Source organism: Chelonoidis abingdonii, chromosome 6 (assembly GCF_003597395.2).
Source record: "Chelonoidis abingdonii isolate Lonesome George chromosome 6, CheloAbing_2.0, whole genome shotgun sequence".
Lineage (NCBI taxonomy): Eukaryota > Metazoa > Chordata > Testudines > Testudinidae > Chelonoidis > Chelonoidis abingdonii.
In genome coordinates, this window is record NC_133774.1 from 82703042 (window position 1) to 82720068 (window position 17027).

Consider the following 17027-nt stretch of genomic DNA (forward strand, 5'->3'; position numbering starts at 1 on the left):
TTCTTTATACCCATATTTTCTGTGTTACCATCTAAAAAGTGTTAGAAATCAATGCTTCATCCTGGGAATTTTTTTTGTGTATTTCTGAAGCAGCATAAACAAGAAATAAATGTATCCTCTCACATACTGAATTTTATAACATACACTTCTAAAGCTGCCTTTAAGGTTAGAGTTGCAGGTGTTTTGTATTTTGGTTTGGTTTGAGATTTTACTGCATGACACTATTTACAACAGACAGTCTTTTCAAGAATGTGATAAGCCTGCATTTCCCAAGTTTGAAAGTTGAGTCCCTACTCAGGAAAATAAACTAATCACTGCTTCCTTCAAACCCACCATATGTTTTTAAAGCCCTAACCAAAATGAATGGATCTTCATAATGTGATCCTCTCTCTGGTTTCTTACATGTTTTGTTGAGCAGCGAAATAGTTAATGTTGACAATTAAAGTATTATTAGTGGCATTTGACTTAGCACCCAATGAAATGAATGGGGCAAGTCACATTCCAAAGCTATTGTGTCAGGTTCTCTGCAAACTCAGGCAAACACTTTTGAACCAATTAACCATGGGAAATGTTACCAGAGTGTTTCTTTACAACTATAACAGCTAGACCCTTATTTTCAAATGAAAGCTGAGACTCTGGAGAACAGCTGAGTAGCCTATTTATGTCCCTTCTCTCCCTCCATCTCTGGAGGCCACACCCTAAAATTTGGGAAAAAACTAACAAGCTGCATATTTGACTAATAAAATAAATATACTTATCTGCACTCATATGCCATGTTAATGGCCATTACAATGTATTGATGAGGAAATTTAAGATGTTCAGTTATTAGAAATACTTCTCCTAGGCAACATATTTCTCTAGAGCTGGGTGAGGAGAAAACTCTTCCTTCAAAAGGAATGTTAGCAGGGTTACACCGCACCCACCACACACTAGCTAGTCATGAAAAGTGCTATTTTTGCAACATTTTACACAGCTCATTTCAGAACCCTAGGCTTTATTATTCATTGCCATATTTCAAGAGGAGAGATTCCTTTTAACTTATAACTCTGACTTCGTCATAAAAACCCAATATCCACACTACAATAGTGTGAAAGCTGGATGGGAAATAAAATACTTTAAATATAAGGGAAAAAGAGGATGTAAAAAGGAGAAAATCATAATTTACCTTCACAATTCATCATTGGGCCTGGCTCAAACCCTTCATGACAGTTACATTCAAAACTACCAATCACATTAGTGCATGTGCCATTTCCACATGGATTGCCAATCGAACATTCATCAGTATCTAGGATGAAATAAGTAAAACACACACTTAAGAGAACTGGGACACAGGCTAAGTGGTATTTTAAGTTTATGACCTTTAAGCATTGCTATCCTTGCAATACAGTTTGCCTAATATGGAGTCGGAACTTACCCACACAGTGCACTCCAGTGTAATCTAAGTTGTATCCCATGGGGCACTCACAGCGGAATGATCCGTCAGTGTTGATACAATGACCATTTGAACAAATGCCTGGGCTCTCAAGACATTCATTGACATCTGAAAAATAGAAAACCATGTAAACTGCAATCTTTCAGCTCGCAAACTTGACTGTTTTTTATATTAAATATTACATTTCTAATGAAAAGCAGGAAATGACCAAAAAGTAAACATCTTGTTCTATATGTCTTGGGCCAAAATATAACTCTGCAGTTTCAAAAACAGAATATATCTTGTAAGCTTTCTCAGTGTCCCGAAACTTCTGTCACACTTTAAAACAAAACAAAAAAATAAAAAAGCTTTACCAGAAGGAACAAAACAGCATTACTCAATGGCGCCTCACTTAACTGGGAATTAAAGATTTTCTAAGTTGTGTCAGAAATAAAGCAATACCTTCCCGTGTATCATCAATCCCAGGGATAGTTCCATGGCCATAGGGACACAAATCCTGGAAAGCAACTGTAGAGGAACATTTTAAACAATTATAAACAAACATGGATGAAAGTGATCAAAACCATTAAGGCAGCTGAATTTAATTTAACACCCATGAAAGAGAGAGCATTTTGGATAGATATTCTTACCATATACTTTCCCTGTTATTGAGTTGTATTTTTCCTTCTTGCTAGTTTCAGCTGCAACACCCTTTACTAGTAATAAGCCTGAGTAATCGTGTCAGAGCCTATAGAGCAGCTTTCTTAGCACATAATCATTTAATGTGTCCCCCCCTCAGTTTGTTTAGTGTAAACCGAACAGTAGGGTAACAAAACAAATGCCAGTAATGGCTTTTGTGTTTCTGGGCACTAACCCACATTTTGCCTTTCCCCCTACTACTGTGGGAGGCTAATTTACTGCTGTGCAGAGGCACTTTTTTGCCTTCACATTTCATTCTTTTCCTACACTTATTATAAACCACGATGCATACCTTCTTCTTCCTTAGGGCAGAGCTCACAAGGGTCACCCCATCCCTCTCCTGGCATCTTACTGCAGCAACATTTTGCCTTGGTGGTGTTGAAAGCCTTTGGGACAGAGCATTTCCCATTTTCAAAGTTAGTGAAACAGAAGCTCTGCCGGGTATCTAGAAAAGTGAGAACAAACAAACAAAAAAAAGCAACAGTAAAAAGCGGGGTAAGTAAAAAACTCACACATACTATATGATAGGCTCCTACCTGATAAGAGAAAACTGTATCTGAAAATGAAAGGGATAATACTAGGCCTGAGTTTTCCCCATTATATTAGGGAATACATCTCCCACTCGGACAACAGGATACCAACCCAGTTATGCACAACTGCTTTTTGCTGCATTCAGTGTTGAAGTGAGGACTGCAGCTGTGCCACTATAGCACTTCAGTGTAGACACTACCTATACCGAGGGAAGGGATTTTCCCATCGGCGTAGGTAACCTATCTCCTCAAGAGGCAGAAGCTAGGGTCAATGGAAGAATTCTTCCATAGACCTAGCACTGGCTACAGTGGGGGTTAGGTTGGCTTAGCTACGCCCTTCAGAGATATGGATTTTTCACACCCCGAGCAACATCGCTGTGTCAGTCTAACGTTTTAGTGTAGACCAGGCCTATGACTTTCTTGCACATTATTCACCCTCTGAGGGACAGCAAGGACCATCATTACACAAGCAAAAAATACCTCCGCTCTTGCCTTTACAGATGACAGCTCCACATAGCCCCAGACTCTGCCAGCCTGGGGAACAAGGAACTGAGCTCAGGACTCAAATGTAGTTTTCAAACAAGTAAACAAGAATTTTTGGAGTATAAAAAGAAAAGGATTTCTTGCAACATTTTGAGGCAAGTTTCCTGTCATACCCCTAGCATTTGCTGGATGCAGCAAAGCACGGTGCTATCAGGAAGCTGGTTATAGTTCCGTGATTATCTGCCCTAGACCCTGGTCCCGTGTTAGTTCCAGCAGGACTGTACACCATCTTGGCAGAGGTGAATGGCATCCCAGTGCTAAGGGCTGTAGCAAGAAAGGTGTAGAAGCTCATACACTGTGGCACAAAGGGAGCACATCTGGGCAGGGAATCCACCCTTAAAAGAACCAATGAGGTCTTTAGTTTTATAAAAAGGATTAAAGAGAACAATGACTACTGGTCATATTGCTAAGTTGTATTAGAAGGTAAGAGAGATTTATTGTCTTCTGTAGAGCATGGTGCACCATGTGACAAACATTTATTTTGCTGGGAGGACCTAATCAACTTATTTTTAACATCATAAACTTGTAATAATAGCATGACGTGCCAACAATCCTGACAACTTGTGAGACGTTAGTACATAGTCCCCTCTCTTCTTGCAAAGTTTGTTAACTACTGCTGTCAGTTTAACCCTGCATCTTACCAAAACACCTTCGTCCATTGTCAGACAGCACAAAGCCTATGGGACAGATGCACTGAAAGCCTCCTGGAGTATTAGTGCAGGAGCCAAAGAGACAGATGTTGGGGTCTTCATTGCACTCATCAATATCTGCCAAATAGTAGGAGAAAAGATTCATCATTAGCCCACTTGGCATCAATTTTATGTATTTCTTTGATATCTGAAAAAAGATTTGACTTCAGTACTCTGTTCAAGGAGAAAAACAGACACAAAAAAGCTCCCCCTTCTTTCCTTTTTAAAATAGTGACTGAAATGTATAATTTTCCACTTGTTTATTGGGTTTCATTATCCCTTACAGTTCTAACAGTGTCTGCTTTTTGTCTTCTGAATGTGTATCATTCCTGTGCCATCAGACGTCACTTTGGCGCACTTTGGGCATGTCTTATTGTCTTATTCATACTATAATTGTTAAATGTTTTCAAACCACAATGGGAGCAGATAGATATTTTAGGACAAGGGGAAAAAGATTCTTTGTAAACATGAAACAGCCAAAGAAGAGTTAAAAAAAGGTGGGTTTTTTCAAGTTCTGAGTGAGTCTAAACCTGAAACTGCATTCTAAATGTTCTCGCCTGACTTCAGAAAGAATGGAGCCCCTATGGCATATGCACACATTAATATTTACGAATGTTTTCTGTAGCCACTGTTGATTTGTAGTATATACAAATGTTTCTTTTAAACTCTTCACTTTCAGTCACTTATTTAAAAACACACAACTAGGTATGTTTAAACATGTCATAAGTTAAACAAAGAAAAATAAAGGAATTTTTACTCTACTACAAATACTTTTTAAGTTTAGTTATGAAGTAAGATATGAACAGAGAAGAAGCAAACAGAGGGAGTTTGCCTGAGAGTTCACATATGGGGAGAGCCTACACAGGATTTTGCCTTTCAGGCTTCTGCGAGCAATAAATACATCTGAAGAGGCTCTTGATACATTACAAGGTAGGAAATATAGATAGTGAGGCTGGCTGTTGAGACCTTCAAGAGATGTGCCATCTTCTCCTGGACAACAGAAATGACTTTTTCTGTACAAAGTGCAATCTGGTCTCCATACTGGAAGAAAAAGTTAGAGTAAAAGAGACCCATGTAATAACCCTGCATTGCATCTAAGAAAATGAAGACTTCCTGGATAGAAGTCTGGATTTGGTACTGTGGGCACAGCATGCCAAAGAATTGGAGAGGACAGCACAGGGGGACTGAAGAACAAGGAAGTAAGTTGGCAGCATGTTCCTCCAGAAGAAGAAAAAGAGGAGAACCAATATACCCCCAGTGCAGATAGAGGTAATCAACCACTTTCAGGCTCTCTGCACAGGTACTATTGCTGAGAATGCCTTGGTAGGGTCATCTGAGGAAAAGGAGAAGAAGGAGACCCCCGCTGACTGGAAGGCATGGGATGCATTGTCCTAAGGATTGGGGGTTCCATGACCACCACTCCCAAGAGGAGGAGAAAGGTGGTGATGGTGGTTGCGGATTCTCTCCTAAGGGGGACAGAATCATCCATCTGCCATCCAGACCAGGAATCCTAAGAAGCATGCTGCTTGCCTGGAGTTAGAATTCAGGATGTGACTGATAGTTTGCAAAGACTCATCAAGTCCTCAGAATACTACCCCTTCATACTTATCCACGTTGGCACCAGTGATGCTGCCAAGAATGACCTTGAGCAGATCACTGCAGACTACATGGCTCTGGAAAGAAGGATGAAAGAGTTTGGAGAACAAATGGTGTTCCTGTCCGTCCTCCCTATTGAAGGAAAAGGCTTAGGCAACGACCATCGAATTGATGAAGTAAATGTGTGGCAATGCAGGTGGTGTTGGTGGGCGGGCTTTGGCTTCTTTGATAATAAGCTGATGTTCCAGGAAAGAGGATTACTGTGCTGGGCTGGGCTCCATCTATCAAGTACTGGGAAGAGCATCTTTGGATGTGGTCTGGCTAACCTGATAAGGAGAGCTTTAAGCTAGGTCCTATGGGAGACGGTGACAAAAATCCGGCCCATGTACATCTAGACTCAAGTAACGAAGCCAAGGGGAAGGGGCTAGAAATCACAAGTGCATTAAAAAGGCAAAAAAGAAAAGCAACAGGGCAGTCTGCAAAATATCTTCAATGCCTGTATGTAAAGTCCAGCAGTGTGGGGAACAAGCAGGATGAACCAGAAGTCATGGTACATTAATTGGCATCACAGAGACTTGGTGGGACAACTCCCATGATTGGTGTACCAGCATTGAGGATATAGCTTGTTCTGAAAGGATAGGTATGGGGAAAAAGGATGTGCTGTACATCAAGAATGTATACACTTGTCCCGAGGTCCAAGGGGAAGTGAACGACAGACCTAACAAGAGTCTCTGGGTGAGAATAACAAGGAAAAAGAATAGTAGCAATATCATGGTGGGGGTCTATTATAGACCACCAAATCAGGAAGAGGAAGTGAATGAGTCATTCTGCAAGCAGATAAGATTAGCTAACACACATGAGCTGGTATTACCTGTTATAATAGGTATTGCCTCACTCACCTTGTCTCTCTAATATCCTGGGACTGACTAGAACTACACTGCATAAAACCCAACCACTAACTTTGCAAGTATCTAGTAAGAATAAGAGGGTGTCCTCCTCCAACAAACCCTGAAACTAGGGTATATAAAACTGAGGTCACCATATGCTTAAGAGAACTGACAGAACCTAACACAAGAAGAACACAATCCTAAATGTGCCTGACGCCCAGACCAGCTGTGTGGAAAGGACTCTTCCCCCATCCCAGGGTTAAGAGGATAAGAAGAAGTGGTGAGATTTTTATTTCAAAGTCTGTATTTCCCCTTCTATCTGTTAATATATATAACTGTGGGTTATCTTGCTGAGTCTACACTCTCTAGTGAGAATTCAAGTGTAAACATTTTATATTTTAACTCCTTTATAAATCCAAGCAAATTGAAAATTGAGATTGAAAATAATTGTTTTAAGCAATCACTTTTAATATTCAAAATGTGCCCCTTTGGACCAGTGTAGTCAAAGAGAAGTAACCACACTCTTCGAAGTGCCTTAAAGACAAGTCTACCCTTAGACATGTGAAAAATGTGTTAGGTACTAAATAACTGAGAATTGTTGATAAGTTAATGTAATAAGAAATCTTGGTAATTTGCATTGTTGTTTATTATAACTTCTGAGCCTCAACTCTTATGTGTGACAATTTCTTGCAGGTCTGTGTTCTGTGTGTAGCATATACAAATGGTTGTGTCTACATCTGAGTGGTGAACGGTTTTTTATGTATTTATGTGGTTCTGAGGTGAATTAATAAATTGTTGTTGGTTAAGAATTAGCAAGTGTCCTGATTTGAGAAATACTGTTCAAGTTAAAAGTTGATCTAGTAAGCTAACGCTCCCTGGACTCAATAAGAAGCAGTTATCCTATTGGATTCTATTATATAGTGGCAATCCTAATTTGTTAGACTTCAGCTTTCAAAATATAATTGGCACCCTGGCATACTCATGAATTGACCCCCCTCCCCCTTCATGCTTACAACAGACTTGAATGTGCCTCCTCATGACTGGTTACCTACTACTCAGAAGTACAGACTGAACTTTGAGATAACAGCCCAGTTCTATGCCTGAGAACCATGAGGAACCAGGCCCTGGGGTGCAGATTTAACAGATTGGGTGGATTATGGTGCCCAAGTCCTGTATCAGGAGACGCACTGCGAGAGGAAAGCAAAAAGACAGTTGCAGAGAAAGAAGCAGATCACAAAGCTGCGCTTGGTGAAAGTGCCTGCTCAGGGAATTTGATATGGTGTTTTGCGGGCATGGAAAGTAGACCACTGAGCTAGCTACGCAATGGGATAAGCTCCAGTTTCACAGTCTTAGCGATTCTGCACATAAGTATTAGGATCTTGCTCCCCACCTGCACCCAACATTTTATATAGTACATTGCTGCTCTGTTGTCCAGTATTACCTTGACTGAGCTGAGAAAAAACTGGCACTTACAGCGAACTGCCCTGAATTCTAGAAAGGCAGCTGTGATGCTTGTTGCTGAGGGGGAAAGACCTGTGGCAGCTCTGCAGGGTTTGAAAACATTGGGTCTTTGGCATAACCCAAGCAGGGAGGCTGTAGACAACAGGAGTGAGGGTAAAAGATCCTAACCGCAAAGAAAAGTGATCGGGGGAGAGGGGCAGAAACACAAATGTGCTAAAGCAAATAAAAAACAAATATAACAATTAGGAAGACAAATAAAATACTTATTAACAGTGGACTCCACTATGCTCTGTCTCAAGCAAAGGGCAGTTGAGAAGGAACTGGAGCAGTGGTATGTCTGCTTCTCCCTGTATACCCTTGCATCAGATTCCACGGATATATAGAGTGCAGGTGTGGACTCTGTTTAGTAAAATCTCTGTGCAAGAGCGCACAAACACATGCACATTCTGTGGTGGAGCACACATAGGAACAAAGGAGAACTGCACTTCCAACACACCATTTGGCAGATACTGCTTCCTAAAACTGCCTTTTGGAATATATTAGGCTCCAGAAATATTTCACTTTATGAGACAGATGTTAGAGAATCTAGCAGGCATGAAAGTGAACACTGGTACCATAATGGGCATGGATGCCAGAGCACAAAAGAGAGTACAACAATTTAAACAACATTCTGATGATAGCTCCAGAGCTGCAATTTTCTGGGTCCCTGAAAGACATCAAACTCTCCACATGTCCCTGTGCTATTACAGTGTTATGGAACTGATTGATTACCAGTCTCGTATGCATGTATGGCTATCACAGCTGCAAAGAAGATGTATCTGCAAATTGAAAAAAAGAGACATTAAGTCTGGCATATGAATGTACTAGATTTCACAATTTTATGGCCATAGCTTCACAGCAGAAAGTAATCATAAATCTCTGATTGCAGTACACAAAAAGTGGCTTGTAGAAGCACCATCAAGGATATAGTGACTACTTAAAAAAATACAGAACTATGCTGTGACCCTGAAGTTCTAACTTGGATACCACTACGTAATGGCAGACACACTTGCAAGAGATTATGGTTCCCAAAGAGTGATGAGAAAGAAAAACAACGGAATGAATACACAAAGAGCACTTTTGGAATGACCATACCAAAAGAGCTGGAGAAGTTGTATTCTGGCCACAAATGAATAGTAGCATTGAAGAAATGGTGAGCAGAACGGTGAAACTTTTCAGAAGTACAGAGATTCCTAGCAGAAAGAACCAGTGATTCGATATGAACTCACAATTTCATGCAGCAAAGTTAGAACTGACATACTCAACTTTGGGAAGACATGATCACCTGGTTATAATGGATTATTTTGATAATTTCCCAGTAGTCACATACTTTAAAAGATTAAGTCTAGGTGAAATGAGTGAACTCTAGGGATCTTCTTGTGTTTCGGGTCCTTTTCAGATTCTCCAGCAGGGAACTAGAGAGATCCAAACCCTCAAAAGACAAGGTGATAGCCATTACCTGAACTTCTTGGAGAAGGTCAGACATTCTCAACTGGGAAAGTCTTCTTAAACAACTGCAGAATTCATAGATCTAACCGCTGTTCTAAACATCATAGGATACTCTCAGAACCTGTTTCTGGCTTGACTTGATTCTTATTTGATAGCTGTAATACTGTATTCTTATTTTAATATTAATAACTTATCTTTGGTGATTTGATTTTAGTTTAACAGTTTTAATAAAATTTATAAAAAAGATATTGTCTCACATTTATTTCAACAGGCAATCTGGTTCCTGAAGTTTTGCATGCCTGAGAGTATTTCCAGATGGTCAACCTAAAAGTCTGACCAGCTCCCCTAATTACTCTTTGCTTCTCACAGGGGTCAGGCACATGGTAACTCTGTCTCATGACCTCTAGTCAAATCAAATCTCATTAGAGGATCAAAGTGCTCTCTGCGTCTTGAAAGAAAATGATGATAAATAAAGACATTTATAAAATAATTCAATAATTACTGACTTATGGTACAACATCTGATGTAATTGCACATGCATGGAGACACACTGTACTCCTGACAGAATTCTGTGCCAACGTGGGGGTGCAGAATTTATATGGCCCACATATTTGTTCCCACCATGCAGAAAAATGCAAAAGAAATCGGGGAGGGGGGGGACATGTGTCTCTTCCCTGAAGGCCCAGCCTGCCTGGAGCAGCTACAGAGATGCAAATCACGAGGGGGGGGGGGGCTGTGTGTGTGCAGCAGGGAGACATTGACACTGTCAGGGGGCAAGGCTGGCCAAAGCCAGAGACTCTGTCCCCCTCTCTTGATACTGTGGTCCAGGGGCAAGGAGGGGGCAGGTCTTTTTTTATCCAGGAGGAAGACTTGTCCCGGAGGCAGAAGTGTAGTGTCCTCTGCCTAGTAAAATGTAATTTCTTAGAATTGAGAAAACAATATTAGTTTCATGTTCTGAAAACTGTTTGTTCTTAGTTAAAAAAAGCTTGTAAAACAAAACACATTCTGTTAATGTGCTGCTGATGTTAATTGATCTCATTCTCTGGAAGAAATGTGCAACCTGTCTGCATAGAACACTGTTAATTTATTGTTGAGTTAGTTGTTCCATTCTCAGTCAATATTCCCGCGGAGCATAAAAACTTGTAGAGTTTTAAAGCCACTACACTGCGAGAGTGATGTAAAGCTATAAAGACATAAGGGAATCAGCTCGGAAGATACATGCGCTTGCTCACTTTTTCCCCTGCGCCAAAGTGGCACAAAAGAGGTTAGATTTTTACTTACTCATTTAAAAAAAAAAAAAAAAAAAAGGCTTTTGAGGGCAAATAAAACATTTACCAAGCAGTCAATAAAACGTCAGGACAATCAAAACCAAGCACTTCCCAAAGTACCCGGCTAGGTCAAGGACAATGATTAGCAAAAATGTATGACTTTCATGTGTGAAAGTCAGAGCAATTTAAAATGACATTCTACCTTTTTTCCCCCCGTTTGGTGTTCTGTAATGTAATTTAAATGAAAATCCAGGATTATAACTGGAATGCAGGGTATTAGTTACCAAGTATTTGTAACTTATCTTTCATGTGTTTAGGAAATGCTGAATAGTTAGAGACTTTTTTCTGTATTGTAATTTAAATAACTTACCAAAACAATTGAAACTGGTGTGACTATATTGCGTTATTTTGACAAAGAAAATCTGCAGAATTTTGCATAGTTTTTAATTTTTTGGTGCATAATTTTTAATTATTTGGCAAAGAAACCCCCCAGGCGTAATTCTGCCTTCATTCACACATCTAACTCTAGTTGCACAGCTGTAAATGAATTGAATTAAGAATAATAAACAAATTTCTGATACAGTAAAGAGCATTACAAAGAAGGCTGCACATTAGAAAAGCAACATTAAATAAACTGAATACAAAACATTGTGATATTAGTCAAAATATTAATAGCATTTTTTTAACCCAGCAGGATGAAGAAAGTAGGAATTTGCAATTCTGTTTTTTGTTGGAACTGCAAAAGTTGATTAAAGGGAATATTTGACACATTTATTGTGGTGTTGTCCTAAAACATACAAGACACTGAGAGGAAATTAAACATGGTCTTAAACAGTGATATTCCTGGGATGCAACAACCTTCATTTGGAAGGATTTTATAACTGCAGATTTGGATTAATCTCAAACTCAGTTGTTAATATAGGCAGCAGCAGCAGCCAAAAGAAGTCGGCAGGCAAACTGAAAAATGTAGAATGATACTGGCACAAACAACTTGTGATCTTAGAAAATATATCTTACTTTTAAAAGAGGAAAATCTACAGTGTCTTTGAGATCTGCCTCTGTTCCTAGATTTAGATAGATTAAATTGTTACAGACCAAACCTTGAAGTATTAGCAGAGGTTTTCTTCAGTCCTTACTTGAACAAGTCTCCCACTGACTTCACACACACACACACACACACTCTCTCTCTCTCTCTCGGTTCATGGTAGCCCTCTTAGTTTTCCTGATGAGGACTGAACTTGTTTTGGTATTGTTTCTAATTTGGTAACTATGGTTTCAATTCCCTGCTGCATTGGAGCAGAGCTCTGTATTTTCCCCCCACAAAACAAGAAAAGAAAGGTGACGTTAAAGCGTTGAACTGATTTTCAACAGGGTTCTCAAAGATATTCTTCTAAAACTGAAACAAAGATCTGTTTTGCCATCTCAGCTATGAATTTGGGATTGAAATCTTGATGCACATGCTCCCACGGGCTGTAAGACTCAAAACCAGAAAACATCTGGTATAAGAAACTGATTTAGAAAACTCTGTTTCCATAGGGAAAAGTAGCTCAATAGTTTTAAGATTTTTAAACTTCACAATTCTGTGATACGAGATACTTCTAATAGCTGTTTAATACACTGCTTGCCAAAAATTACAATTTTTGTAGTCACTGTATATATTCAGTAGATAATCTCTCTTTTTACATTTAGAAAAAAGATTAGGAAAAGAAAAAGACACTGTAAATTCTTTGAGCATTCGAAAAAAAATGTTTTTCATTAATCAAAATGAAAAAAGAGAGTCCTTATATCCTTTTCTCTCACTACACCTCATAATATCTTGTCTGCTGACTAAAAGGATGGTTGCTGATGGCTGCTGCTTATTCCTTATTACCCATTCCTTGTCGTCATGACTTGCTAAAATAGAGGAGGCTTTTCATCAACAATATTTACATGTTTTTCATCAAGTTTGCACCAGATAGTCTACTATATTGGTAAATCATTCCGAAGTAACACTAACAGTTAGCCTTACCAATACAGCTTTCACTTTTCACTTCATATCCTGGTGGGCAGATGCATCTGAATGACCCTTCCAAGTTCTGACAAGTACCAGGAAAGCATGCACCAGGAAGTGCCATACACTCATTAGTATCTTAAAAGAATAAATAGAATATATAAGGATTTGAAAATTTTGAAATTAATGCAACAGTGAATTATTTCTGTTTATGTAACAATGGCTGATAATAGTCATCCACAACAGAGACATAAGCCAGAGGGTTGTCTTTTATGAGCCTATAGGTTCTTTCCTGACCTCATTGACTTAAGCAAGCTAGGGAAAGGAAAACAAATGACATTATTCTAAACTCTCACGCTTTTGCCACCAATTTTCTTAATGTAAATCTTTTGTTCTCAATATTTTATCTTAAATATTACAATCGGAATATCCAGTTCTAAATGGGGCCAACAGTTTATTTCAAGTCAGAGAAGTTTGGAATCTCTGGTTGGTTTAGTACATACCAATGCAATTCTTGCCATCTGGAGTAAGTTCATATCCTTCATTACATAAACATTTGAAAGAACCAATTTCATTAAAACATCGTCCATTTCTGCACACCTGACCAAAGAAGGAACTGCACTCATCAATATCTGTAAATAAACAAGAGGTTGAGCCTTTCCAAGATGTCTAACAGTTAGAATGTATATGCAGACACAGTATCGTATAAACACACTAAAGTTGCAATATATAATTTCATAGAAGAGACAAATTCTGAGCAGCAAGGGAACCGTTGGCAGCTAGTGGAAAGTAACTCTCACTTCAGTACATTAAGGAATATGCTCTATTTAAACAACACCGCATTTTATAATGTATTACAACTTTTAAACTTGCAGCATTACATCAGCTACTGCATATGGAGATGTTCAGTTGCTGCCAAGTGACTCTTTGTGCGATACTAACTTCAGACAGAGAAGAAAATGTTACATGGAGCATTTTGCGTTTTATCTGGCATTTTAGACGTGCTCAGGTTTTCACTGAACTTGTTTTGTTATTTTTCACGTTTTTGAAAATGTATATTGCAGTCAGCAATGAATCATCCTGTGTCCTGCAAGCTGATCCTGTAGTTCAGGAGCCCATAAGTGGGAGACTGAGCACTGAGAAATGTCCAATTAGCTCTACAGAGCCCTTTTAGTAACACAGATTTAAAAAGACAAGTGTACAACAACAGTGCAGATGGGAAAGTATGGGGTGAATGGAAGAAAAAGATTGTGTTAGGTAGAATAAGAAGCTACTGTTAATTCTAGTTGGTCTAGCGACAACTTACGCTTTGTTATTTACAAATATTTTAATTTGAGACTTGAAGATTAAATGCTGCTTGTATCAGGTATATAATCCTTATTTTTTACTGCAGAGGTTTCAACCGTCCTCTGAAACATCTCATACTGGTTTCTGTTGATAACAGAATACTGAACTAAATGGAAAACTGATCTGATGCAGTATGGCAATTTCTGTGTTACTGGTTACCGCTCATGAACCATTTTTTCTCTTTCTGTGCTGTTTACTCCATTCAAATATTTGTACTTGGTTATTATCTCCTTGTGATGAGCTATTCAGTCCTTCAGTGGGCAGGGACATGGCTGAGAGAGAATGCCATGGGGCTCCAGGCCAGGAAGGCGAATAGTAATGAATGACCCCGGCCTGTGAATCAACTTGAGCTTGTTAGCCTCCTTGAAAGCAGCATGGAGTCATTATGAGAGAGGAGGATAGCCACTGGGGCTACTGGGAGTGGATCAACAGCCATTTTGCCATACAGAAGGAAGGGACTTCAGTTCAGTGCTGTGGATTTTGTTCTGTTTAAAGCTGCATGCTGTTGCCCAAGTGCAGCAAGTTTTGCTTTTTTCCCCTCTGCTGGAGGAGAAAAGGATGTAAAAGTGATTTATAGACTGTGTTTTGGTTCTCTCCAGGAGTTGGAAGGAATTTAAAAGACATTTTTCCCCCTGTTCAGCCTGTGTGAAGGCTCTTACTTCCCCCTTAAAGGAGAGGATGTCAACTGACCTAGTCTGTTCTCCAGCCCAGGAAGGCTTTAATCTCCCTCTTAAAAAAGATGATCCAGGAACCATGGTTGTACAAAACAATCAAAAGCTTAGCTGTACTCTGGAAACAGTGGTGACTGTGGGTAAGTGAAGTAATTGTGGGAGGGCAAGAGAGTTTGGGAGGCCAATAGAGACTGCTTCCTTGGTACCTGGGTTTCCCTCTTTCTCTAGTTTGAGGACACTCCCTCTTTTACACTGGTATGGAAGTTCAGCTATGAAAATCTGAGGTGGGCTGGTGACAAGCTATTAGCCTAGGGGTAGGAAGTACAAAGGAAAGGGAGGAAGTCTTAATAACAACAAGAAGGGGTCCAGAACCCAAGTTTCCAGAAGAATGCTATGTGACTTGAGCAAAAAGAAAAAATTACCTTATAGAAAGTGATATCATGAACACTTTTCTAATGTCTGAACATGAATGAAAAGAAGTACCAAAGTGAGCTAACTTAGAAAACACACAAAATGAAGAAGAAAATTATTTATTTGAATCAGTGGTTCTCAACCTATTTAACACTGTGGGCCACATATGCAGCTCTCTCTGTGTTATGTGGGCTGCATTCACCCAATATATATACTACCTGTACATCTACAAAAAATAAGCTTTAGTATTTGTTATATGACAGCAATATGGTTCAAATAGGTATAGGACCTTTATTTCAACACTGGCAAATGTCTACCAAGAGCATTTTAATCTAGCAAAATAAGGCAAAAAATTCACTGTTAAAATTAATTAATTTACTGTAAGGATAGCATGGCATGGTGTACTGCCACCCTCACGTCCGGAAAGCTGGCCTGAGTGTCCAGAGAGCACAGCCCCAGAGCCTGCCTGCAAAGATGGGGAGCCTTCCCAGCCAGGGACTGCCCTGTATGCATCCAGCCCCTCCACTCAGGGACTGCTCCCCCAGCATTCAGACCCCCGCCAACACTGGGCTGGCACACATGCCTGCCCTCTAGAGACAGGGTGCCCTTTCCAGGGTGGAACGCCCCTCCCAGGGACTGCTCCTCCAGCATCCAGCCCTCCCTGTCCAGCAACTGCCCCCAGCATCAATCGCCCCCAAGGACTGCCCCCAGCCACCAATCCGTCCCCCATGCACCAGCTGCACCCTCTCCCATGGCCCCTAACTCCTTGCACTCCCACTCCTTGTCCCAGACCCTGCCTGCGACCCCCACGGCCCCAGCACTCCCACCCCTGCACCACCAACTCTGCATCTGTACTCTGACACACAGCTCAGCTGCGCTACCCACCCTGTCCACCTGACACTGCAGTCCTGGTGCCAGGGAGCCTGCTCCAGCCAGGGTCACTGGACCTGCAATCTTGCAAGGTAGGGGGTGATGAGCATCCTGGCCTCCTGCCAATGCTGTTGGGCCCAGTCCTGCTCGGGTAAGGGGCTGACACTGCTGGGCCTGATTCTGTGCCACCCATTTTTGCACCCCCCTGCTGGTTCTAGGCCCAGGTCAGGTGCCACTCCCACCTCGCCCTAGTTACAGCCCTGAGAATGTCATATGGGCCGCAGCTGTGTGCTGACTGGGATGCAAGGGACCATTGAGAACCACTAATTTAGATGTTATTAATGCACTGAGCAAACGTGCAATTGTAAACAACATTGTAAATAAGGAAGAGTGCTTTTACAACTTGAGAAGAAGTATAATTTACAGTAATGGCCCAGAATCATTACTATGGCTGAAGAATGCTCAGCACAAGTGTTCAGTGGGAGTGAGGACTTACGCAAAAGATATTTTGAGCCATATTTGCAACTCTTGAAGCTGCTGGAACAGAGCCTGATGTGATTTATGCCTGCTGTCAATGGCCCCCAACGACTGTCACAGCAGTTGGGGGTCAGTTGAGTGTAACGGAGTATCAGTCATGCCTCCTTTACTTCTACACCAGAAGCCAAGAGAGGCGGATGGCACAAAAGCCACTATGGCTACACTACTCAAAAGTTTCTCAACGCAGAGGAATCCTCCAGTGGCTGGGACTGCAAAGCACTCCTAGTGTACCAAAGAATCAGGGCTTGCATCTTTTTAAAGAATGAAACAAGAAAATTCTTTAAATGATATCCAAAATAATGATTTCTTGAGAAAGTGTTATATACAGAAGTGCACAGATGAGGTACCAGTATCATTTTCTGCACTTCCTTGCCTTTGCTAGTACCCTGATCAGTTCCAACTATGGTTTTGGGTTTTTTTACATTTCTTTAAATACATCCCCATGGGAGACCAAAGCAGCAGCAATTAAATTAAAGATTGGATTAAAGTACTTACCCATACAGTCATTATTGTGAGTGAGCTCAAATCCTGGGTAACAAAGACAGTTATATGATCCAACTGTGTTTTTACAAGTTCCATTTCCACATGGATGGCGTTCACATTCATCAACATCTGCAAAGACAAATACA

General features: G+C 40.4%; 1 protein-coding gene across 1 annotated transcript in view; it reads right to left on the minus strand.

The window, feature by feature from the left end:
* The window catches only part of FBN2 (fibrillin 2), a 256715-nt gene that overhangs the window by 32865 nt on the left and 206823 nt on the right, over window positions 1-17027 (minus strand). Inside the window, exons 46-53 of the mRNA XM_075067188.1 lie at window positions 16894-17010; window positions 13066-13194; window positions 12581-12700; window positions 3825-3950; window positions 2403-2555; window positions 1874-1939; window positions 1415-1540; window positions 1166-1285 (exon numbers count right to left, since the gene is read on the minus strand). Of these exons, the coding sequence (XP_074923289.1) occupies window positions 1166-1285; window positions 1415-1540; window positions 1874-1939; window positions 2403-2555; window positions 3825-3950; window positions 12581-12700; window positions 13066-13194; window positions 16894-17010 (957 nt within the window). The remainder of the gene's footprint in view (window positions 1-1165; window positions 1286-1414; window positions 1541-1873; window positions 1940-2402; window positions 2556-3824; window positions 3951-12580; window positions 12701-13065; window positions 13195-16893; window positions 17011-17027) is intronic.